The sequence below is a fragment of the Salmo salar genome, chromosome 27 (genome assembly GCF_965601325.2).
Source record: "Salmo salar chromosome 27, fSalSal1, whole genome shotgun sequence".
In the NCBI taxonomy this organism is placed as follows: Eukaryota; Metazoa; Chordata; class Actinopteri; order Salmoniformes; family Salmonidae; genus Salmo; species Salmo salar.
In genome coordinates, this window is record NC_138317.1 from 19,985,001 (window position 1) to 20,009,120 (window position 24,120).

General features: G+C 42.9%; 2 protein-coding genes across 3 annotated transcripts in view; one reads left to right on the plus strand and one right to left on the minus strand.

Annotated features, from left to right (window-relative positions):
- LOC106588621 (uncharacterized) overlaps positions 1-16,724 on the plus strand; it is a 28,063-nt gene extending 11,339 nt beyond the window's left edge. The window contains exons 7-38 of one of the 2 annotated variants that reach the window (XM_014177787.3): positions 401-481; positions 1,197-1,214; positions 1,422-1,514; positions 1,694-1,729; positions 2,785-2,856; positions 3,300-3,344; positions 3,455-3,490; positions 3,639-3,662; positions 3,807-3,860; positions 4,126-4,197; positions 4,594-4,635; positions 4,921-4,977; positions 5,220-5,273; positions 5,423-5,476; positions 5,852-5,905; positions 6,004-6,057; positions 6,214-6,267; positions 6,392-6,445; positions 6,664-6,717; positions 8,498-8,551; positions 8,878-8,922; positions 9,021-9,074; positions 9,196-9,249; positions 9,496-9,621; positions 9,722-9,757; positions 9,863-9,907; positions 10,011-10,043; positions 10,231-10,377; positions 11,760-11,814; positions 11,919-12,113; positions 15,403-15,489; positions 15,699-16,724. In XM_014177787.3, coding sequence (XP_014033262.2) covers positions 401-481; positions 1,197-1,214; positions 1,422-1,514; positions 1,694-1,729; positions 2,785-2,856; positions 3,300-3,344; positions 3,455-3,490; positions 3,639-3,662; positions 3,807-3,860; positions 4,126-4,197; positions 4,594-4,635; positions 4,921-4,977; positions 5,220-5,273; positions 5,423-5,476; positions 5,852-5,905; positions 6,004-6,057; positions 6,214-6,267; positions 6,392-6,445; positions 6,664-6,717; positions 8,498-8,551; positions 8,878-8,922; positions 9,021-9,074; positions 9,196-9,249; positions 9,496-9,621; positions 9,722-9,757; positions 9,863-9,907; positions 10,011-10,043; positions 10,231-10,377; positions 11,760-11,814; positions 11,919-12,113; positions 15,403-15,489; positions 15,699-15,904 — 2,145 coding nt within the window. In that variant the 3' untranslated portion in view covers positions 15,905-16,724. The remainder of the gene's footprint in view (positions 1-400; positions 482-1,196; positions 1,215-1,421; positions 1,515-1,693; positions 1,730-2,784; positions 2,857-3,299; positions 3,345-3,454; positions 3,491-3,638; positions 3,663-3,806; positions 3,861-4,125; positions 4,198-4,593; positions 4,636-4,920; positions 4,978-5,219; positions 5,274-5,422; positions 5,477-5,851; positions 5,906-6,003; positions 6,058-6,213; positions 6,268-6,391; positions 6,446-6,663; positions 6,718-8,497; positions 8,552-8,877; positions 8,923-9,020; positions 9,075-9,195; positions 9,250-9,495; positions 9,622-9,721; positions 9,758-9,862; positions 9,908-10,010; positions 10,044-10,230; positions 10,378-11,759; positions 11,815-11,918; positions 12,114-15,402; positions 15,490-15,698) is intronic. The other variant, XM_014177788.3, reaches the window with a different exon arrangement.
- Positions 16,725-19,587: 2,863 nt separating this feature from the next.
- LOC106588620 (uncharacterized) overlaps positions 19,588-24,120 on the minus strand; it is a 77,476-nt gene continuing 72,943 nt past the window's right edge. The window contains exons 57-63 of the mRNA XM_014177785.3: positions 23,971-24,006; positions 23,743-23,787; positions 23,483-23,662; positions 23,225-23,291; positions 22,917-23,099; positions 22,585-22,662; positions 19,588-22,372 (exon numbers count right to left, since the gene is read on the minus strand). Of these exons, the coding sequence (XP_014033260.1) occupies positions 22,179-22,372; positions 22,585-22,662; positions 22,917-23,099; positions 23,225-23,291; positions 23,483-23,662; positions 23,743-23,787; positions 23,971-24,006 (783 nt within the window). The 3' untranslated portion in view covers positions 19,588-22,178. The remainder of the gene's footprint in view (positions 22,373-22,584; positions 22,663-22,916; positions 23,100-23,224; positions 23,292-23,482; positions 23,663-23,742; positions 23,788-23,970; positions 24,007-24,120) is intronic.

Sequence of the window (24,120 nt, forward strand, 5' to 3'; positions counted from 1 at the left end):
GTATTGGTTCCCCAGCGGTGCTATGTTATACAGTAAGCGTTATCTACCATACAGGGTATGGGTTTATATGTGTGCTGAGCACGGCTGTAATTCTAAAGTGCTGCTGCCACAGCAGAACTGCTGCTCAGTGGGGTTCCACTCCCACAAAATCATTGTCCTTTACTCAAAAATCTCCCTTGAGGAAAATGCAGGTTTTAAACACATTCAGCTCGTAGAGAACATAAACAGAGCTATAAGAACTGTACCACAGGCAAGCATAGGTATAGTTTTAGTGTCATATGATTCTATCCAAAAAAGATGTGTTTGAAGTTGAAAAATGCTAGGTTACGTTATGTTAAACCATGCAATGCTATTCTATGCTATGTTAAATGATCAATATCAGGCCATTGTCTCGTTCTAGTTTGAACTCCAGTGGATGCTGATCCATTGCGACCCAAAGAGAGCCAATAGAGAGAACTGCCAGGAGCTGCCTGCCATAGAGGTAACAACAACAACCTTGGCTCCACCTGGTCTTTACTTGCTTTGGTTTTAGGTTCATATTGACCAGCAACATAACTTTCACTAACTGGCTTCTGTGAATCTGCACCTGCAAAATTGTGAAGCGATAGGATGGCCTGTTATACCATTGTAGGAGTGCCATGATTACAATAAATATGTCAAATAAGCACTTATGTTCATACAGAGAGAATACTGCCAGCTCTCACTCTCAATTTGGACTAGACACATTTCATAAAGTGGTTCCATTTTGGCAGCATATTAAAGTCTGACTCCTCGGGTCAGAATTGTAGATTAGAGTACATGCTGTTATAAGTGGGCAGAGTCCTATTGTCCCATAGACTGCGGAATGAAAAGCTCCCGTCTGTCTTTATGATGAAAATATGTCTATCAATTTGACAATGGTCTATTCCCTCTAGCTTTGAGGGTAACTTTTCTGCGTACAGCAGTATCTTTTCAGTACGCCAACACTAAAATGGTACAGGGGCGCTGTATACTACAGGGACTATAGGTTTACTATGGGGCTGTATGTCAATGACAGCATGATATGCTCACAGCCAGAGTCATAGATAGAGCCTATATGATTCTGCTCACAGCTATTGTTTTTGGACAGGTGCTTTAGCTTCTCCTGACACTTTGGGTGAAGGTGGTGTGACTACTTCACTAACTCTACATGTTTCTTATTTCTCTTGCTTCTTCAGATGTATGCCAATGCTGAGGTATTTATCTTTTCTACCTTCTTTTTTCTTGGTGTTTTTGGGGCAAATAATCTCCTTCAATGCTCTGTTGCCTGATTGCCTCGATGCTTTGTTACCTTAGTGGCACAATCAAACTCTGGCTGGAGTAAGACATTTCTTCACTCCCCTCAGAGTGGCCTTCAGTCCTTGTCATGTACTCATCGACTGTGTTGTCTCTTCACCCTCCAGCCTGACCCCAAGCCTGTCCCTGGCCCTCCCGGTCCCACTGGCCCTGAGGGACCCCGGGGGCCACAAGGAGAGGACGGCAGAGACGGGAGAGATGTAAGTCTATCCACCCCATCCAAACTACATATAGAATGAAAAATGAACCATCGCATTATGTCATTTACCATGCTGGATATTGCCTCAAACTGCATCTTCGACAGACAGTAAACACTTTTCTTGATTCTCTATTCTCAATGACTAGAACGGATAACCAATGTCTTTCTTTTTACTTGCAGGGCCTTCCAGGTTCACCTGGCAGTGCTGGCACTACTGTAAGTAGGAGATGTCATATTATTAAATGTGTTTCATTCTCTAAGTATTTATTTAACCTTTTGTTTCCATCCTGCAGCTCAACCTGTCATTACTTACAATCAATTTAACTGCAAAAATAGATCAGTGTTCTCTCCTCCACCCTGCCTTCCCCTTATCTCTCTCTGTCTGTCCTGATGAAAATTGCACATCTTTCATTGATTAAGTTAAACGCTGACCGGCACTGCCACGGTGTATCTTAGCAATGGTGACGAGCAATGCAGATGGATGATAAAGCTGTTTGTCAGATTTCTTTGTGTACAGAACCATACTTAGCTTTTGTTGTGTCTGCTACGTGTGGCTTTGGTTGTGTCTGTAACTCAGCCGTCTGTTGTGTCTGTAACGCAGCCGTCTGTTGTGTCTGTAACTCAGCCGTCTGTTGTGTTGGTAACTCAGCCGTCTGTTGTGTCTGTAACTCAGCCATCTGTTGTGTCTGTAACTCAGCCGTCTGTTGTGTCTGTAACTCAGCCGTCTGTTGTGTCTGTAACTCAGCCATCTGTTGTGTCTGTAACGCAGCCGTCTGTTGTGTCTGTAACGCAGCCGTCTGTTGTCTGTAACGCAGCCGTCTGTTGTGTCTGTAACTCAGCCGTCTGTTGTGTCTGTAACGCAGCCGTCTGTTGTGTCTGTAACGCAGCCGTCTGTTGTGTCTGTAACTCAGCCGTCTGTTGTGTCTGTAACTCAGCTGTCTGTTGTGTCTGTAACGCAGCCGTCTGTTGTGTCTGTAACTCAGCCGTCTGTTGTGTCTGTAACGCAGCCGTCTGTTGTGTCTGTAACTCAGCCGTCTGTTGTGTCTGTAACGCAGCCGTCTGTTGTGTCTGTAACGCAGCCGTCTGTTGTGTCTGTAACTCAGCTGTCTGTTGTGTCTGTAACTCAGCCGTCTGTTGTGTCTGTAACTCAGCCGTCTGTTGTGTCTGTAACTCAGCCGTCTGTTGTGTCTGTAACTCAGCCGTCTGTTGTGTCTGTAACTCAGCCGTCTGTTGTGTCTGTAACTCAGCTGTCTGTTGTGTCTGTAACTCAGGGGGCCAAAGGTGACCAGGGGGAGATCGGTTTGCCTGGACAGAGAGGCCTGCCTGGCTTACCAGGAGCTTCTGTAAGTATCACTACTTCCTACTGTACCACACACAACACACCCTACCTGTCACACACTCAACCTGTACCGCACACACTACCTGTCACACACTCAACCTGTACCACACACACTACCTGTCACACACTCAACCTGTACCACGCACACTACCTGTCACACACTCAACCTGTACCACGCACACTACCTGTCACACACTCAACCTGTACCACGCACACTACCTGTCACACACTCAACCTGTACCACACACACTACCTGTCACACACTCAACCTCTATTTTGCCTTGTGGAGCAAGACAGGGTTGTTCTCTATCACCTTATATATTAGCTTTGGCCATTGAACCGTTTACAGCATCTTTCCACCACTCAACTGATATTATTAGAATTCAAACTAGTGGAGAGAGAATGTTTTAGTTTGTAGATCAATGATTTCTCCTCTTTTTAATGAAGGGATTACCTGGTTCAATGGGCCCAAGAGGACCTGTGGGCGAGAGAGTGAGTTATTTTTCTTCACGGAACCTACTAAAGAAACAATATGTTGCTAATAACTTTAACTGCAGGGGACAATGTTAACTAATATTGTACTGTTCTGTGTCTAATAACAGGGACTTCAAGGTTTTCCTGGACCAGCAGGCTCTCCCGTAAGTATTCACTATTTTTAGATCATTATATATTAATGGGAACATTTTGTGATATTTATAGCCGTCAAGCCGTGAAACATGTCAGACCACTTCATTTCTATAGCTAAATAACATGATGTAGCTGATCGCTTTTTATCTCTTTTCCCAGGGCCCTGAGACAGCTGGACCCCCCGTATGTACTACAAACTCTTCAACATCGTTACATCATCTTCACCCCGTGTTCTAAACAGCATTAAGACAGCATACAGTATTTTAATCGAGCCCTGCTAACGGGCTATAGAATAATCACATAACTTGTGTATGTTGCTCCTTACAGGGCCCACCTGGGAAAGCAGGAACTCCAGGAGACGAGGGGAACATTGGGCCTGAGGTCAGTGTTCAAATAAGGATCACATAGTAATGATTATAGTAATGACTGATTAAACAGAACACATCCAGCAATAAAAACATACAGGATATGTTTGGAATTCTGCACTACGTGTCATAGCAGTCATAGTGCACTTTATCATTGCTCCTTTTGATAGTCTGCGGACGATTTTGTAACATACATTACTGATATGTCAGACTTTTCGGTGTCCAGTAGGACATTCTCTGTGTGTTTCATATCTAACTGTAACAGTCCATATTGTTATCAGGGTCCCCCTGGGCCTAGAGGGGGTCTGGGTCTCCCTGGTCCCGCTGGTCTACCAGGACCACCTGGACCTGTGGTAAGTACTGATGCTAACCTCTGACTTCTGGATCTAACCTGAAATTGGTGAATTCCACATCTGTATCCTCTCTGTGTGAATTGACCTCTGTTTTTCTGACTTGGAGTCTTGACCGATGTTCTTCTCTGTTGTGGCTTTGTCTCTTTGGTCTTTCTCATTAATTAACCGAACTATTTATTTGATCAATATTGTCATAAGAGTTCTCTCCGTCTTTTAGGGTGGCATCTTAACCCTGACGCAGAGTGATAATCAGTATCACTTCTGCATTAATGGACATTGATTGCACAGCCTCAAACACTGGAGATCTTTACTGTAGTGTTTGTGGACATCTAAACTCTGCTTTAGATGTCACTCCATAAAGAGATGTACTGTGTCACTCACTCTGTTGTCTTTAAGGGACCACCTGGGGCTGGAAAAGCTGAGGGGAGTGGGGATGATGTGAGTCTCTTTTTATCATCTTTCTCATGGTTAAACCAACTTTCACAGGGTCTGCTAGATGGTGGGACTAGGTGGTTCAGCCTAATGTTGTTGTAATAACTACACTTCAGCTTAATTCACACTTCCCTTAGACACTGTTGTTGTTGCTGCCATTTCATTCTGACAAATCTGCATGTGGAACATTGGTAGCTATAGTGTTCTTCAGTCAGTGGCTATCGAGGAGGTGAGACCCCCTGCAGGTGTAGTGATAATGTTATATCTGTGTCTGTCTACATTTGTCTGCAGTGCCCTGCTGCCTGTCCAGCTGGACCACAGGGAAACCCAGGGCTATCAGGGATGAAGGTGAGGAATCTTAGTGACAGACACTGGCTTTGGGCACCAGATCCCTTATCATTATTCACACCATTGTGGCCATTGGTTTTCTCTGATACCAGTATCTGATCATTTCATGGATTGATGTATGACTTATCCAGACGCTCAAAGCGCTTTACATTGTAGGAGGAAAATCACTGTATGAACCACCAATGTGAGCTTCTGATAGTTGATGATATTCAGTCTGAACTGGATTGTTATGTCATCTCCAGGGACACAAGGGATTACCAGGTGATAATGGAGCTGCAGGGGAAGCTGGACAAAAGGTATGACAAGCAATCAATTCTAATGTTTAGTGAAAAAGTGTGATGTTTGACAATGTGCTTAAGTACATTGGGTGCTTAGGTTTGATTATTCAAGCACACAAATCGCTAGATGTGAGTATTTGTGTTTTTCCTATGTTGCTAATCCACAGGGTGAGCCAGGACCATCTGGGGTGCAGGGCCTAACAGGCAAGATGGGAGATGATGTAAGAACCGTCCTTGCTCTGAAAGATACCAACACATACAGGCTGACATTCTACTTCACTGTCTGATATCGAAAATCCCAGTCACTTCTTTTGTTTTTTCTACAACTATTTTCTCCTGTTCCAAGCGGAACATAGGTAATGAGCATGCCAACATTTCTGCCTCTCACGGATATTGGTATTTTGAGCATACTATAATGTTACATAGGATTTCTGCCTAAAGCACAAAATGCACATTCAGAGATGATACATAAGATTTTTTGCTTCAAGTCAAATTGGTCATACAACCAGCCATTTATAACTGTTTAATGTTTTTGCTGTGCATCACTGTGAATCCTATTAAATAGAATACATTTTCACATCTGTAATGCATTCCAGGGACAAAGAGGTGCTATTGGTTTTCCTGGTAGTCCTGGAGATAAAGGAGACAGGGTAAGGGTTTAAAACAATATTTACTACAAGTCTTGTAAATGTCCTACTTTAGTGTTTAGGGTCTTAAACTCACCATCCTTGTTGTCTCCTCCTCTCAGGGTCCTCCTGGTTTCAACGGCATCCCAGGACCCACCGGACCACCGGGTTCTCCTGTAAGCCCTACTCATTTAATCAACTCAGTCAATTATAACTGCCATTTTCAATCAATGACTGGAGGACAGACTGTGGTTTACAATACCTAGGGCTGAACGGTGTTTTCCAAAAATGTCTGCCATTATCTTCTGTAGTGACTACTTGTTTTCTGTTAGGGTATGGAGGGCATTCGTGGACGTCAGGGTCTGGAGGGAGAAAAAGGTGATGATGTGAGTATCTCCTCTCTTCTACAGTATCTCTAGTGTTTTTACTGGGCTTTCTAAATATGGTTTTGTTCCAAGCCTTTCTGTTCACCTAAATTGTTGCATGGTTCATTGCATGGGCGTTTCTCAGGGAGCCATCGGTCCTCAGGGAGATCAGGGTCCTGTTGGTGCAAAGGGAGACACTGTGAGTATACAAACAATACAACATAAATTGATCTTATGTCCTTACTAATAAGTCATCAGATGGATGCAGGATCCTTTTGTAGTGTTAGTTGTATAGTTAGATTGATCTGAACAATTCATATTTTGTAATATTGCTCTTATTTTTTATGAGTGTGATTATGACGCTGAGGTTTTGTTGCTGTTGTTGTTGTTGTGGTCAATGATGAACTGTGATTACAGGGTACTCCTGGGGCAGACGGCATGGATGGACTCCCTGGAGTGGATGGAGCTAAGGTCAGTCTACGTTTTATGGTTACTGTACATACAGTTGAAGTCGGAAGTTTACATACACCTTATCCAAATACATTTCAACTTAGTTTTTCACAATTCCAGACATTTAACCCGAGTAAAAATGCCCTGTCTTAGGTCAGTTTGGATCACCACTTTATTTTAAGAATGTGAAATGTCAGAATAATAGTAGAGATAATTATTTATTTCAGCTTTTATTTATTTCATCACATTCCCAGTGGGTCAGAAGTTTACACACACTCTATTAGTATTTGGTAGCATTGCCTTAAAATTGTTTAAGTTTCGGGTAGCCTTCCACAAGCTTCCCACAATAAGTTGGGTGAATTTTGGCCCATTCCTCCTGACGGAGCTGGTGTAACTGAGTCAGGTTTGCAGGCCTCCTTGCTCGCACATGCTTTTTCAGCTCTGCCAACACATTTTCTTTAGGATTGAGGTCAGGGCTTTGTGATGGCCACTCTAATGCCTTGACTTTGTTGTCCTTAAGCCATTTTGCCACAACTTTGGAAGAATGCTTGGGGTCAATGTCCATTTGGAAGACTCATGTGCGACCAAGCTTTAACTTCCTGATTGACATCTTGAGATGTTGCTTCAATATATCCACATAATTTTCCTGCCTCAAGATGCCATCTATTTTGTGAAGTACACCAGTCCCTCCTGCTGCAAAGCACCCCCACAACATGATGCTGCCACCCCCGTGCTTCACGGTTGGGATGGTGTTCTTCGGCTTCCAAGCCTCCCCGTTTTTGCTCCAAACATAACAATGGTCATTATGGCCAAACAGTTCTATTTTTGTTTCATCAGACCAGAGGACATTTCTCCAAAAAGTACGATCTTTGTCTCCATGTGCAGTTGCAAACCGTGGTCTGGCTTTTTTATGGCGGTTTTGAAGCAGTGGCTTCTTCCTATCTGAGCGGCCTTTCAGTTTATGTCGCTATAGGACTTGTTTTACTGTGGATATAGATACTTTTGTACCTGTTTCCTCCAGCATTTTCACAAGGTCCTTTGCTGTTGTTCTGGGATCGATTTGCACTTTTCGCACCAAAGTACATTCATCTCTAGGAGACAGAACGCATCTCCTTCCTGAGCAGTATGACGGCTGCGTGGTCCCATGGTGTTTATACTTGCGTACTATTGTTTGTACAGATGAACATGGTACCTTCAGGTGTTTGGAAATTGCTCCCAAGGATGAACTAGACTTGTGGAGATCTCCATTTATTTATTTTTTTAGGTCTTGGCTGATTTCTTTTGATTTTCCCATGATGTCAAGCAAAGAGGCACTGAGTTTGAAGGTAGGCCTTGAAATACATCCACAGGTACACCTCCAATTTACTCAAATTATGTCAATTAGCCTATCAGAAGCTTCAAAAGCCATGACATCATTTTCTGGAATTTTCCAAGCTGTTTAAAGGCACAGTCAACTTAGTGTATGTAAACTTCTGACCCACTGGAATTGTGATACAGTGAATTTAAGTGAAATAATCTGTCTGTAAACAATTGTTGGAAAAATTACTTGTTTCATGCACAAAGTATATGTCCTAACCAACTTGCAAAACTATAGTTTATTAACAAGAAACTTGTGGAGTAGTTGAAAAATGAGTTTTAATGACTCCAGCCTAAGTGTATGTAAACTTCCAACTTCATCTGTATATATAGATTAGTATACTTAGTTAGTACAGTTTAAATAAAGAGAATATATCCAGTCTTACACGATCTGTCAAGAAATCAATCTGTTATCCTGTGAACATACCTGTCATCTTTCCAACAGGGAGAAGCTGGCATTCCTGGGACTGTAGGAATCAGGGGTATGGTCGGAATTCCAGTGAGTCTAATATTAATCTTTGACGCTTGTTTAAAATAAATATAATTAATCTAAGAATATAATTATAAATTAGATTACCTTTTGTTGGTATTAAAAGGAAAGAAAAAGCTATGAAAATCAATAGAGAGGTTGGTTGCCATCCAGTCAAACCACACTGCAGACCAGATTAATAAAACATTTATACAGGTCAGAGGTCAAAGCAGGGGAAACAGAATCAACAGAAACAACACAACAAAGAAGTAGTCCATCCCTTATGTTGTAATGTTCTCAAAAAGAACAATATACTGTACGGTATTCTGAAGATATCTTGTGTGTTGTTTCTGCAGGGCTTCCCAGGAAAGCAGGGGCTGGTTGGAGCTGGAGGTGCCAAGGTAAAATGTGTGCGTGTGTGTGTCTGTGTGCGTGCGTGTCTTGGATACAGTTTCATTCCTTGTGTTTGTCTATTGTAAACAGTATGCTTTTTGTGCAGGGTGACACAGGAGCTGACGGACCAGTAGGATCAATCGGAGTTCCTGGGAAAACAGTGAGTATCAAATGTCACACTTAAGTGTTTACTAGCACTCAACACTGATAGCCATGATTGTGGATCTATATTCTACTGATGGTGCTGAAGATGCAGGTTAAAAAGACTGTCGTTTGTTTAGGGGGCAACTGGACCAGCAGGAGAAGATGGAAAACCAGGAGACAAAGGAACTACTGTAAGTTGACAATTCTTTACATTTTATTCAATTTCAACAGTTTATAATAGTCTGTTTTAAATCTACATGACTGTAGTAATTTTTAATTCATATATTCAACTATGATTGCCATGCATACTGCTCATCAATAACAATCCCTGTCTGATGGTAACAATGAGCTGACAGCTAAACTCTTTAAACCCACAGTTATTAGATTGCCTTTAATGATAACCATGAGTCTTATTGATCCTGCTTCCCTGTACCCAGGGCGAGACCGGAAAGCAGGGACCAGTGGGGGTCACAGGTGATACAGGCATGCAGGGTGACAAAGGGGACAAAGGTGACACTGGCGAAAAGGGACTGAAGGGTCACACTGGACACAAGGGGGACCAAGTGAGTCCTGATGTGTAGTAGTTTATTGTTTTAGTAATAGTTGTCAGTTTGTAGATGAAGGGGTTTGAATGACTTCTGCTTTCCTGTGTCTTGTTCCTAGGGTCCTATTGGCCCCACTGGCCCAAAGGGAAGTGAAGTAAGTCCATGGATTCACATCAATACAATATATCATGTGAACAATGAGACAGTAGTCTTTTGTAAGATACAGTATCTGTATTGACAGTCTAACCTCTGTCCTCAGGGTGATCCAGGTCTTACAGGCGATTCTGGAGTCAAAGGAGACCAGGTATATGTTCTACTGAGAGATACATTTGATCTAGCTTTAGTATTCCCCTGTATTTGTAGTGACTACAATGGTCCTAATTCAGTCGATTATTGTTGTTTTATAGGGTCCTTCTGGTGTTCCTGGGATCAAAGGAGAGGTACAGAACAATGTCACAGTTTAATTGATTGGTTGATTGGTTGGTTAATCAATTGGTTGGGGGTGGTTGGTTGGTTGGTTGGTTGGTTGGTTGGTTGGTTGGTTGGTTGTTGGTTGGTGGAATAATTGAATGCAGTATGGTATACAGTTAACATTTAAGTCGTGTTGTGTTGTCCACTCACCTCTAGGTTGGAGAGAAGGGCATGAGGGGATATACCGGGGAAAATGGTAGACCAGGGCAGCCGGGTCATGAGGGTTTGACTGGTCCCCAGGGAGCCAATGGACTGGAGGGAGAGAGAGGGTTACATGGATCACCTGGGCCTAGAGGCCTACCTGTAAGTACCTTTAACCTGGGCCTAGAAGCCTACCTGTAATTACCTTTAACCTGGGCCTAGAGGCCTACCTGTAAGTACCTTTAACCTGGGCCTAGAAGCCTACCTGTAAGTACCTTTAACCTGGGCCTAGAAGCCTACCTGTAATTACCTTTAACCTGGGCCTAGAGGCCTACCTGTAAGTACCTTTAACCTGGGCCTAGAAGCCTACCTGTAATTACCTTTAACCTGGGCCTACAGGCCTACCTGTAAGTACCTTTAACCTGGGCCTAGAAGCCTACCTGTAAGTACCTTTAACCTGGGCCTAGAGGCCTACCTGTAATTACCTTTAACCTGGGCCTAGAGGCCTACCTTTAACCTGGGCCTAGAGGCCTACCTTTAACCTGGGCCTAGAGGTCTACCAGTAATTACCTTTAACCTGAGCCATCGAGGCCTACCTGTAAGATCCTTTAACCTGGGCCTAGAGGCCTACCTGTAATTACCTTTAACCTGGGCCTACAGGCCTACCAGTAATTACCTTTAACCTGAGCCATCGAGGCCTACCTGTAAGATCCTTTAACCTGGGCCTAGAAGCCTACCTGTAAGTACCTTTAACCTGGGCCTTAGAGGCCTACCTGTAATTACCTTTAACCTGGGCCTAGAGTTCTACCTGTAAGTACCTTTAACCTGGGCTTAGAAGCCTACCTGTAATTACCTTTAACCTGGGCCTAGAGGCCTACCTGTAAGTACCTTTAACCTGGGCCTAGAGGCCTACCTGTAATTACCTTTAACCTGGGCCTAGAAGCCTACCTGTAAGTACCTTTAACCTGGGCCTAGAGGCCTACCTGTAATTACCTTTAACCTGGGCCTAGAGGCCTACCTTTAACCTGGGCCTAGAGGCCTACCTTTAACCTGGGCCTAGAGGCCTACCAGTAATTACCTTTAACCTGAGCCATCGAGGCCTACCTGTAAGATCCTTTAACCTGGGCCTAGAGGCCTACCTGTAATTACCTTTAACCTGGGCCTACAGGCCTACCTGTAATTACCTTTAACCTGGGCCTAGAGGCCTACCTGTAAATACCTTTAACCTGGGCCTAGAGGCCTACCTGTAATTTCCCTTAACCTGGGCCTAGAGGCCTACCTGTAATTACCTTTAACCTGGGCCTAGAGGCCTACCTGTAAATACCTTTAACCTGGGCCTAGAAGCCTACCTGTAAATACCTTTAACCTGGGCCTAGAGGCCTACCTGTAATTTCCCTTAACCTGGGCCTAGAGGCCTACCTGTAATTGCCTTTAACCTGGGCCTAGAGGCCTACCTGTAATTACCTTCTTCCAAGCAAGTGAAGGACGACTGTAAAACACACTGATGTTAATTAATATACTTTTCACCCTTCCAAATCCAATAGGGTCCTAAAATGAATGACATCAAACTTCGCGAACTATGCTCAGCAATTGTTGAAGGTACGTGAATATTGTGTAGCCTACACACTGTAACAATCATTTAAGGCAGACTGCCATGTAGGGTGCTTTGTTCAACTGACATTTGAATAATTCTCTCCATCTAGAACACTTAGCAGAGTTTAAGAAAGAGGTCCTAAAGAAACCAGCAGCGATCGGGGCCCCTGGCATGGCAGGACTACGGGGCCCTGCAGGTCCACCGGGCCCAGCAGGGACTGCAGGAGAGGCCGGTCCCAGAGGACTGATGGGAATGAAGGGACCACCTGGATACTTTGGGTTACCAGGCACACCTGGAAAACAAGGTAGGACTAGGTGGATACCCAAAGATGGTCAAAGATAACGGGGGAATTATGTATCAATAACTTGCTAGATAAAGGTGAAATGTATAAAGAACTGATCATTCCAATGGAATACTTCGGCCATCTTGGATCTGGCCATTTCATTGTGTACAGTAGAGAACATAGAAACTACAACCAGAAAAGTATAGACACAGTACAAATAGTTAGACCTTCTATTTGTCCATTATAGTGTATTTCTGTAGAGGGCCCACAGCCGTACTGACGGATGCAATCTATTTAAATCTATTTCAATATTTTTGAGAAATACTGCATTGTCTGGCCTCCAGGTTCATTGTCGCCACAGTACAGTAGCTTAGGGCCAGGGTTGGGGAATAACGGATAACATGTCATCCGTTACATGTAAGGGATTACAAAAAAACAGTAACTAATCAGTTACATGTACATTACCAGCAAAAATATTGTAATCATGTTAGTGATACTTTTAAAAACTAGATGATTACTTCGAGGATGATTTTAAAATTTAGAAAGGAGATTTGGACACCTCTCTGTTTTCTCAATGACATTCAAATCAGCATTGAAAAAAGGCGCAAGTTTAAGTTTGTTCCACCTGAGTGAGTCTGACCAGAAGTTAGAGACCACTATGAAGACACACCAAATGGGTTTAATGGATCGCAGGAAAAGATCAGGAATAGGCTTTTTTAGGGTACAGTCCAAGCTGTCTTCCAATGGTGCGACTGCTGTCGGCATCCAAAGATTATCCAATTTGAATAAACGCTTGGAGGTAAGGATGACAGCTGTGATGTAGTCTACGGCGATATCTACATAGCGCATTGATGTGAATCACACTGCTGCTCTCTCATTTAGCTATTTGAGCTTTACGGATTGTGGTTGTTGTGGATGGCTGTTCACAAATCTAAAGGTGTATTTGAACCCAATAATGGTTGTATTTGAACCAAATAATGGTTGAATTCAAGAACTTTAAACTGCCTATCAATCATTGTTTTTGAAACCACTGGACAGCCAGTGAAAAATGCGCTCTTGCAACAGCTGCACAGTGCAGATCCCAGTCTGTGGAATAAAAGTGGTGCTTTCTAATTCATGTTGATAAAAAAATACATCCATAGGCCTAATGGACACATGTTCAAACTCGCACACTTTTGATAGACTTAAAGTGGCAATATGTAGTTGCTACATACATTTTTGGATATATACACGACCGTTCAAAAGTTTGTGGTCACTTAGAAATGTCTTTAGAAATTGTTCATTAAAATAACATCAAATTGATCAGAAATACAGTGTATGCATTGTTAATGTTGTAAATGACTATTGTAGTTGGAAACGGCAGATTTTTTTAATGGAATATCTACATAGGCGTACAGAGGTCCATTATCAGCATCCATCACTCCTGTGTTCCAATGGCACGTTGTGTTAGCTAATCCAAGTGTATCATTATAAAAGGCTAATTGATCATTAGAAAACCCTTTTGCAATTATGTTAGCACAGCTGAAAACTGTTGTCCTGATTAAAGAAGCAATAAAACTGGCCTTCTTTAGACTAGTTGAGTATCTGGAGCATCAGCATATGTGGGTTCGATTACAGGCTCAAAATGGCCAGAATCAAAGAACTTTCTTCTGAAATTCGTTAGTCTATTCTTGTTCTGAGAAATGAAGGCTATTCCATGCGAGAAATTGCCAAGAAACTGAAGATCTCATACAACACTGTGTACTACTCCCTTCACAGAGGGCAAACTGGCTCTAACCAGAATAGAGAGAGTGGGAGGCCCCAGTGCACAACGGAGCAAGAGGACAAGTACATTTGAGTGTCTAGTTTGAGAAGCAGACGCCTCACAAGTCCTCAACTGGCAGCTTCATTAAATAGTACCCACAAAAACACCAGTCTCAACGTCAACAGTGAAGAGGCGACTCCGGGATGCTGGCCTTCTAGGCAGAGTTCCTCTGTCCAGTGTCTGTGTTCTTTTGCCCATCTTAATCTTTTCTTTTTATTGGCCAGTCTGAGATATGGCATTTTTTTGCAACTCTGACTAGAATGTCATCATCCCGGAGTCGCCTCTTCACTGTTGATGTTGAGACTGGTGTTTTGCAGGTACTATTTAATGAAGCTGCCAGTTGAAGACTTGTGAGGCGTCTGTTTCTTAAACTAGACACTCTAATGTACTTGTCCTCTTGCTCAATTGTGCACCGGGGCCTCCCAGTCCTCTTTCTATTCTGGTTAGAGCCAGTTTGCGCTGTTCTGTGAAGGGAGTAGTAATTGTTTCATCTGTGGATTTGCCCTTTAAACAGCTGCATATTATCAAGATATCAAAGTGTCACCAACAAAAAGGTTAACAATAGGCCTATAGCAAATGCAGCATATGGCATTCATTTTTCACATGTAAATAGCACTTTTCAGTAGTGCTCAAAGCATGCCATTCCTTGAGCACAGCATTTATTTTTCAACTCGAATCAATGAGCCCAATCAGTCCTCCATGACAACAAAATCATAAACAACAGAGTAGAGCTGGCAAACAAGTCTTTAGTTTTGGGGTTATGCTCAGGTAAAACAATTTGGCTAGTCTATACTTCCATATTTCCAAGTCCTATTCTTGAAGATCAAGGGGTATAACATCTATTAGAATGACTGGAATTCTGATAGACTTTGGTTTTTAATGTAAAGATATGATTTAATCGTATTATTATATGTTGTAGAAAGCGATGGGTTAGAAGAAGCCTACATAATCCAACCCATAAAGTAATATGTAACATCCACATATGGCCAGCTATGTAAACTTTAACATTGATTTATCCTGCAGTAGACGTGGTTCAATTTGTAACATACACTTTTGTCTTCTTATAATGCCTCTTAAGGGGAAAGTAATCTAAAAGTAACTGAATGTAATCAGATTACGTTACTGAGTTTTCGTAATCCAAAACTTACTGATTACAATTTTGGACAGGTAACTATATTACATTTAGAAAGTAACCTCCCCAACCCTGCTTAGTGCTCTGAAAGAGCTTATACAGTGTGTTTGTACAGTTTGTTCTTTGTAGATGGGCTTGAGTCATGCATTCACATCCAGGGCTAAATCAGACAACACAGCAAAATCCCTCTCTGCTAAATCCTTTTAATTGCACCCCTTTTGTTGACACACACCCACGCACGTACGCGCGCGCGCGCACACACACACACCTACACACAAACAAAAATACACAAATAAATACTTCCTGTGGTGATAATAGCCCATTTCAGACAGTCAATGTCAACATGTGAAAGGAAATGTTCCTCTTCTCTGTAGGTGACGCTGGTGTAAAGGGGGATACAGGACATAAGGGAGAAAACGGAGTGGGAATCCCAGGAAGTCCAGGCGAGCCAGGCTCACAAGGTAACACCACCCCTCCCCCCATTCTTATCTTATCTTAACACCTGAATATTTTAGCTCCTCAAGTTTATGCCAATGCTTTAGCTCAGCAGGCTAACACAGTCGGGTGTCGCTCAAGAGACCTGGGTTTGAACCCAGTTGGTCACACATAGACATGACGAGGCGTTGTTCAGTACCTGTTGCCATCATCTCCCTCATCCTTTGTCTCTCAGGTGTGGCTGGCGTCCCTGGCATCGGGAAGGACGGTAAAGATGGAGCTCCCGGTAAAGACGGTGTTAACGGTAGCCCAGGTGCTTCTGGTTCCAGGGGAGCTACAGGAGCCCCAGGGTATTGTGACCCCTCAAACTGTATAGGCAGGCCCCCACCTCTCTATATGATGAGTGGGGGGAAGAAATCCAGCTACAGCAAGGGGCCGTGAGGAACACAAACAGAAGCTCGGAACACATTCCGGAACACATTGCATCTCTAGCAGCAGCAAGACAGACATGAGGTACCCAGTTCAGGAGTGGTAATACATGGAAGTCTTCACATGTTTCCCTCATCGCACCACAGAACCAAAGAGAAACAGAGACAAGGCAAATGTCATTTAGAATACTGTATAGATATTTTTCTAGCTTTTCATATTTTTGCCTGATGCATCGTTTTTTGTGGAGAGAGCTTATCTGATGTTATGCATTCTAAGACAGCTGCTATTGATTTTAAGCTAGCCTTTCAACTGATCAGTGGCCCATCATGGCCCAAGTGCTGTCCCGAAGACAAATTACACAACCTTCTAAAATGACCATATTGTTAAATTCATGTTGTTCCATTCATACCCATAGATTCAGGTAGACAAACAGAGCAATGTGTTGGTTTTCAACTAACACAAAGGTAAATAATGTATGTATTTTACTTCCATTCATGTACTGTTTAATTCCTTGTTTAAATAAATTCATAAAAAATGTCCTCACCAGCACCATGTACAGTACGAAGTTCAGCCTTTCACAAATAACAAAACCTCAAACTGCGCTTTGGAATCATTCTTTTTCAATATTGATCAATAAACAAATAAATAACGGCAAAAGTCCACTACCATGATGAGCCATAGACAGATATTGGTAGTTCATGTTTTCATTCAGTCACTTGAACATAGGATAGTCTATGTTATACAGAAGTTGTACAGTACGAGTACACATGTTTTTCCCTGTTGTTGTTTTTTCTAACAATGTAATAAACTGTTTTGTTTGGGAAATATTGCACATCAGACCCTTGAGTTGTTTTTTCTGAACAGCTACCTTTACCTTTAGGGAAGCATTTTAGAACAAACCGTTCGTCCATTTTTTTTATATTGGCCCTCCAGGGAAGATATATCATGCCATTTTTCATGGTATCCAATAGATAGTTACAGTCTTGTCCCATCGCTGCAACTCCCGTATGGACTTGGGAGAAGCAAAGGTCGAGAGCCATGCATTGTCTGAAACACGACCCTGCCAAGCTGTACTGCTCACTTAACCCGGAAGCCAGCCTCACTAATGTATCAGAAGGAAAACCGTACACCTGGCTACCGTGTCAGATCTGTAGTGACACCTCAAGCACTGCAAGGCAGTGCCTTAGCCTCTCTAGGATAGGTGGGACGAAATCGTCCCACCTACGTAACAGCCAGTGGAATCCCGTGGCGCGTTATTCAAATACCTTAGAAATGCTATTACTTCAATTTCTCAAACATATGACTATTTTACACCATTTTAAAGACAAGACTCTTGTTAATCTAACCACACTGTCCAATTTCAAAAAGGCTTTACAACGAAAGCAAAACATTAGATTATGTCAGCAGAGTACCCAGCCAGAAATAATCAGACACCCATTTTTTAAGCTAGCATATAATGTCACATAAACCCAAACCACAGCTAAATGCGGCACTAACCTTTGATGATCTTCATCAGATGACAATCCTAGGACATTATGTTATACAATACATGCATGTTTTGTTCAATCAAGTTCATATTTATATCAAAAACCAGCTTTTTACATTAGCATGTGACGTTCAGAACTTCCGGTGAATTTACTAAATTACTCACGATAAACGTTCACAAAAAACATAATTATTTTAAGAATTATAGATACAGAACTCCTTTATGCACTCGCTATGTCCGATTTTAAAATAGCTTTTCGGTGAAAGCACATTTTGCAATATTCTGAGTAGATAGCCCGGCATCACAGGGCTAGCTATTTAGACACCCACCAAGTTTAGCCCTCACCAAAGTCAGATTTACTATAAGAAAAATTTTATTACCTTTGCTGTTCTTCGTCAGAATGCACTCCCAGGATTTCTACTTCAATAACAAATGTTGGTTTGGTTCAAAATAATCCATAGTTATGTTCAAATATCCTCTGTTTTGTTCGTGCGTTCAAGACACTATCCGAAGTGTAAAGAAGGGTGACGCGCCCAACGAAATATTCCATTACCGTACTTCGAAGCATGTCAACCGCTGTTTAAAATCAATTTTTATGCCATTTTTCTCGTAAAAAAGCGATAATATTCCGACCGGGAAACCGTGTTTACATTCAAAGAGAGAGAAAATAAAAACAGGGGTCACCTCGTGCACGCGCCTCAGTCTCATTGTCCTCTGATAGACCACTTACCAAAGGCGCTAATGTTTTTCAGCCAGGGGCTGCCTCGACATCATTCAGCTTTTTCCCGGGTTCTGAGAGCCTATGGGAGCCGTAGGAAGTGTCACGTTACAGCAAAGATCCAACATTTTCAATAAAGAGAGTCAAGAAGCCCAAGGAATGGTCAGAGAGGGCACTTCCTGTACAGAATCTTCTCAGGTTTTTGCCTGCCATATGAGTTCTGTTATACTCACAGACACCATTCAAACAGTTTTAGAAACTTTAGGGTGTTTTCTATCCAAAGCCAATAATTATATGCATATTCTAGTTTCTGGGCAGTAGTAATAACCAGATTAAATCGGGTACGTTTTTTATCCGGCCGTGCAAATACTGCCCCCTACCCTCAACAGGTTAGACCGCAGCGCCACTTGTGAGGCCCAAAATACTATGTATTGACAGCTTTGTGACTTTCAGCATTACCATTTGAGAGATGTTTTGTGACATCATGATTACCATTGGAGAGTTCTATCTGTTGAAGCTGTTACATCCAAGGGATGGAGCAAGACCTCCAGGGGACCAGTTTGATCAGTCTTTGTTACAAACGTCCGCAGGGTCTTCCAGTTCACCGTTGCCTAGTTACTGAGAGAGGAGAGTCAACATCCCATTCTCTGAGTCTATACACCAGAGATTCATTTATTGAGTCAATATGACCTTTAGAAGGTTGCTGGCCGTTGGCTGAAACAGGAGATGGGCTACTGCAGGCTAGAACTAGCCTCCTCCTCCCCCTCTTCCTCCCCCTCCTCTACCACCTCCCCATCCTCCTCCTCTACCACCTCCCCATCCTCCTCCTCCACCCCCCCCTCCTCCACCTCCACCTCCTCCTCCTCCCCCTCTTCTGCCTCCTCCTCCCCCTTCTCCTCCTCCCCAATCCCCTCCTCCTCTTCACCCTCCCCCTACTCCCCATTCCCCTCCCCCTTCCACCCCCTCCTCCACCTCCTCCCCATCTCCCTCCTCCTCTTCCTCCTCCCATCACCCCCCCCCCCCCTCCCCTCAACGGCATCTATTTGTTCTCATTGGTCTAATCATGGATCTACTGGCATCCCTTAGAATAATAGGCTATAGGTTGTACATAAACCACTAACATACCAACAGCTGCATGATGGATAGTTTCAGAAAAATTACAATTCTGATTAGCAATAAAAATTGGTTAGATATTTTACAGAACTGCCAATTGTGCATGCTATGCAAACGATAACGGGAGAACATTTTAAACTGAGCGATTACTGTTCATTTCATTGGGTCTGTAGAAGTTGCGATTGACATTCAAAAGAAGCAATGAACTTGTCATATGCCTGCAGGGTCTACTGGTAAATTAGCTGGTAGTATTAGACATTGAGCAAAGAGGTTAAGTAGGAAACCTAACAATTGAGAATTCAAGTCATACCAGCACTTATAAGAGGACACAGAAAGATTACTCACAAAGGAAAGGAAAAGCCTTTTTCTAAAAAAATGATCTGTTCCAGTCTTTATTACAACATGATACAGTACATAATACACCTTTCCAATACGTACAAACATACCAGCCACTAATTTAGGATATTTTAGTACCAATCTTTTAGGATAAACAGGTAAGGATTACCATCGTAAAACCATTTTTAACATTCCACATACGGTAAGCTACTGGTATTTCAAACTGTGAATAATTTAACAGTAGAATTAACAAAAACTCTAAATCAGTTACATACAGTTGGTTGTTTTCAATTATCACAAATTTAGATGAAATCAGGAAACAAACCAAACATAATTAGAAACGTGCACCTTTTGCATTATTTTCTATGGGGAGCACTGGCAGCATACATCAGACATTCTAATGCTCATATCAATGGACTAACAAGCGTTTTCCATTTACAAAACCATTATGTTACTATTATATTTCTCCTATTTGGCATTCTGGCATTCTGAAACGTAATTCATAACGAAGTCCACACATCTCCACTGTGATGTGGTAGTAAAGTGTATGCAAGTCAGTGAAGAGTATACTGTCTCTGTTCCTTTGACTGCCATGGATCATGAGGCACAGTTTTATAGGCTACAGTACAGTGGGCAATGTAGACACTGTATATTTAGCTATAAATATTCTGGAGAGCACTTTGGACGACCTTCAGTGAAGTGACCTGAGGTGCAGATGGCCAAGCAGTGATTTCACTGTGGCTGTTGGCTTAGGTTCTGGAACACTGTTGGTGTTGGCCTGGGTTCTGGAAACACTGTGGGTGTTCTTACTGTGTTCTAGAAATACATGCTGGATCCAGGCTCACATCCATATAAGGAAGGCCTGAAATACAATATATCTATTTTACTTTATTGGTGACCTGATGAACATTTCGGAACCTCAATGTTGATGTCTTACATTTCTTCTCATTTTTCAAGCCAAAATAATTCCCCTAGAGTGAGCAGTGAGTAATCTATTGTATTCTTTTTTACTGACTCTCCCTCGACTCATCTTGTGAGTTTTAGAGAGGGTATAATTGGTCCACCAGGGACGTGGGATGAGTGATGAAAGACATCCTTCAGACAGAATACACACTGACTTTACCAATCACAGAACAGGGAAGAAGGAACTCATGCTGTATAGCACTTAACGATTTAGCTAAAACAATGTCTTTATTTGAGTCACTGTGTCCCTGGCCTGCCTGTGCCACAGGGGGACTGGCTAATGAGCAAGAGGAAGTGACACATTACAGAGAACGTAGCGTGAAGCAAGGAAACAAGCAACGTTTGAGGAACGAGTGGAACAAAAGCTGTGGTTTTAATACCTTCTCTCTCCAGACTGGTTACTGGCAGACTCTGTGGAATCACCAGAGACACTTAGGTAGAAACGAAATGGGAAATGTAGTTTTCCTTTTGTAGTTTTCCATTCATGAAGTTGGATTCCCTTTGGAGGAATAATGAACAAACACTGTACAATAGGCAATTAAAGCTGTCACAAAAGGTCAAGATAGTAATTGTACAGATACCCAGAGAATGTGAAAGTTCAGTATTCACCCTGTCCAGTACTGGTGGCCCGGCTCTCATTATTCAAGACAATTGCACTATTAGAAGCTTACAGGCAAGGCAAAACAAAGCATGTAGTCGTTCACCACCATCCACAGCCTCATTAAAGATCCATCCATGAAGCTTAATATTGACATTTCAGATTGTGTCTCATTCAGGCTAATGTTCCCTTCCCATTCAGGCTAATGTTCCCTTCCCATTCAGGCTAATGTTCCCTTCCCATCAATAGAAATAACTTGACTGGATCACTACCAGTTGACTTCAGAGGAGCTGCCTACTGCTGGATCAATGATGTGGCTACTGACTGATGGGTTGAGTCTAATGTTAAACCCATACCAGACTGACGACTGTGTATGTTGGGAGACTGACAACGCTATTATGGTATAAATGGCCGTTCTGTAACTGCGGCTCCATCTTTTACCAGACATGGGTACAGATGGTATTTGTTTTCTTTGAAATAGTTTTGAGTGTTTGATTGAGCCTGCCTAAAGTGCCAGATCAGCAGGGTTTGCACTTTTGACGACTATTCCATTGGTTCCATTGTGCCAGGTAAGCTCAATCAAGCGAAAACAAATCCTATTTGAACCCAGGCCCAGTAAGCCCAGTAATCATGACTGTAGTCGGTGGTCTTTTACATGGTCCTTCGAGCCGGATAGGAACAATGGCAGTCCGTCTAAGTTGAACAAATTACGTAATTCTTGATGATAACATTACCAAATATCAGACACCAACCAACCCTCCACACCCACTTCCCCTGGTCATTTCACCCCCAACCCCCACAACAAAAACAAAAACAAACTAATTCTGACCGGCAGGCAGGCAGAACACTTCTCTCGAGCTCCCTCCAAACTAAGGAGATATATTTTTATAGAAAGAAAAGTTCTTGGTTCATCCTGACACATCCCAGTTCATAAATAGCTGGACTTTTAGCTCTTGGTCTGCATCCAAAATGGCATCCTATTCCCTTTCTAGTGCACTACCTTTGACCAAAGTCGTGCACTATGTAAGGAATTGGTTGCCATTTCAGAAGCAGTTAGTGTGTCCCTGTCTCTTTAAGTCCCCTTGACGTTCTTGGTGTGGGGTCGTGATCCCAGACTAGCGTAGTAGGCACACTGGGAGGGGTCACACTGTCCTGGGGGTCCGCTGGGCCCTGGCTGGCCATGGGGGCCAGGATTCCCTGCTTCTCCCTGAGCTCCAGCCGCCCCGGGCTGCCCGTCCTTACCATAGCCTGGCATACCTGCTGGACCTGGGGGGTGGAGTAGCAAAGTCACACTGAAGCAACTGCTGCTTTCTTAGGAAGTTCAAGTGTCAGTCACTCACCCCACTCGTGCTGGATAGTGCATAGTTTAGCAACTACGGATCTCAAGATGGACACAAACAATCACCCATTTAGAATGATATTGCTGTAATAGAGACATTCTATTGATATATTGCTGTAATAGATCAACAGTACTGTACCTATAGGACCTGATGGTCCAGTCTCTCCTCTCTGTCCAACTCCATTTTCTCCCTTGTCTCCTCTGGATCCTCTCTCACCTGGACGGCACAGAGATGACAGACACAACACTCACAATGATGTTCTTACAGACAGTGCCTAAATCAAGACCACCAAAGGCAATGAATATCAATGATTGGTAAAACTGTGTTTTGTGGAAACCTGAAACCTCTCACGTAGTGGTTTGACAATATTACACTTTTTAGTATTATGCTCTCACAGTGTCTGTATATCTGAACCAAGAAATACAGTATGTGTGACCAATAACAATGGGTCTTCACTTTGGATCAGTTACCTTTAGGACCCATGGGTCCCCTCATGCCGTCTCCTCCATTCTGCCCTGGCATGCCAGGCTCCCCTGGGGGTCCGGGGCGACCGTGGCTCCCGTCTTTCCCCGAGGGGCCTGGAGGTCCTGGCCGACCTGCCGTGCTCTTCACATGGGCTGGCTGGATCTGGGCCATCAGGTACGCCATTTTGTCTGGAGGTGGAACCCACGGACACACACCATTAGGACTTACACATCTCATATGAGGTAAAACACACATTGCATACATTGCAGATTGCACTAATGTCCCATTGTCCCTAACAATACGCCAGTCTCACCATCTAATGCTTTAGCTAGTTCCTCCTGGATCAGCCTTCTCATTGTTTCCAGTGATGTTGACTCTCCCTGTTGGAAGGAGAAATTAGCATGTTTACGTCATCGATTTCCAGATGTCTGTAATATTTTCTATAGCACTTTGACTGTGGCTGGATATGAACAAGGGTATTTTGTAAACAACAAGACTGTGTTAACCTGCTGAGCTAAAACCTGGCGGTTAACTCTGGGGAGCCATTGCAAGTATTCAAGTCATTACTCACCCGTGGTCCTGGTTGTCCGGGGTTTCCAGATGTTCCCTGAGGCCCGGTAAGTCCCACCTCTCCTGGGGGCCCGGACATACCCATCATCCCTGTGTGGCCCTTACGGCCTGGGGGCCCCGGGTTACCAGGCATACCTGGATCTCCAACAGATCCCTTATCTCCCTTCCCACCTGAGTCGCCCTACAAAGACATCCAACAAAACACACTCAGAGACAATATAAACAATGTTGTTTATGGTATTTGGTTGAGCATGTACTCACCCTCTCTCCTTTGACTCCACGTTCTCCTGCTCTGCCTGACATACCCTGTGAAACAGACAAGGAGTTTGTTTAACGTGTCATTGGCAAGACATCTCCCAATCCATGTTCCACATCATATCTATTTCATAGTGTAAAGATACTAAAAGTAGCTGATGAAAATTGAAATATGTCTCCAAAAATCATCAACAAACAAACGAACCAATCAATCAATCACTCAATGGTTCTTACCTGTTTTCCCTCTGGGCCGACAGGACCAGCAGGACCCTAGATAGATAGAGAGATGGAAGGAAGAGACGTTTAAGTAGAAATACATTTGATCAAATCAGAAATGCTTGCATCACAACTTCAAATCCTCTTGTGGCTGAACATCAACTCAGA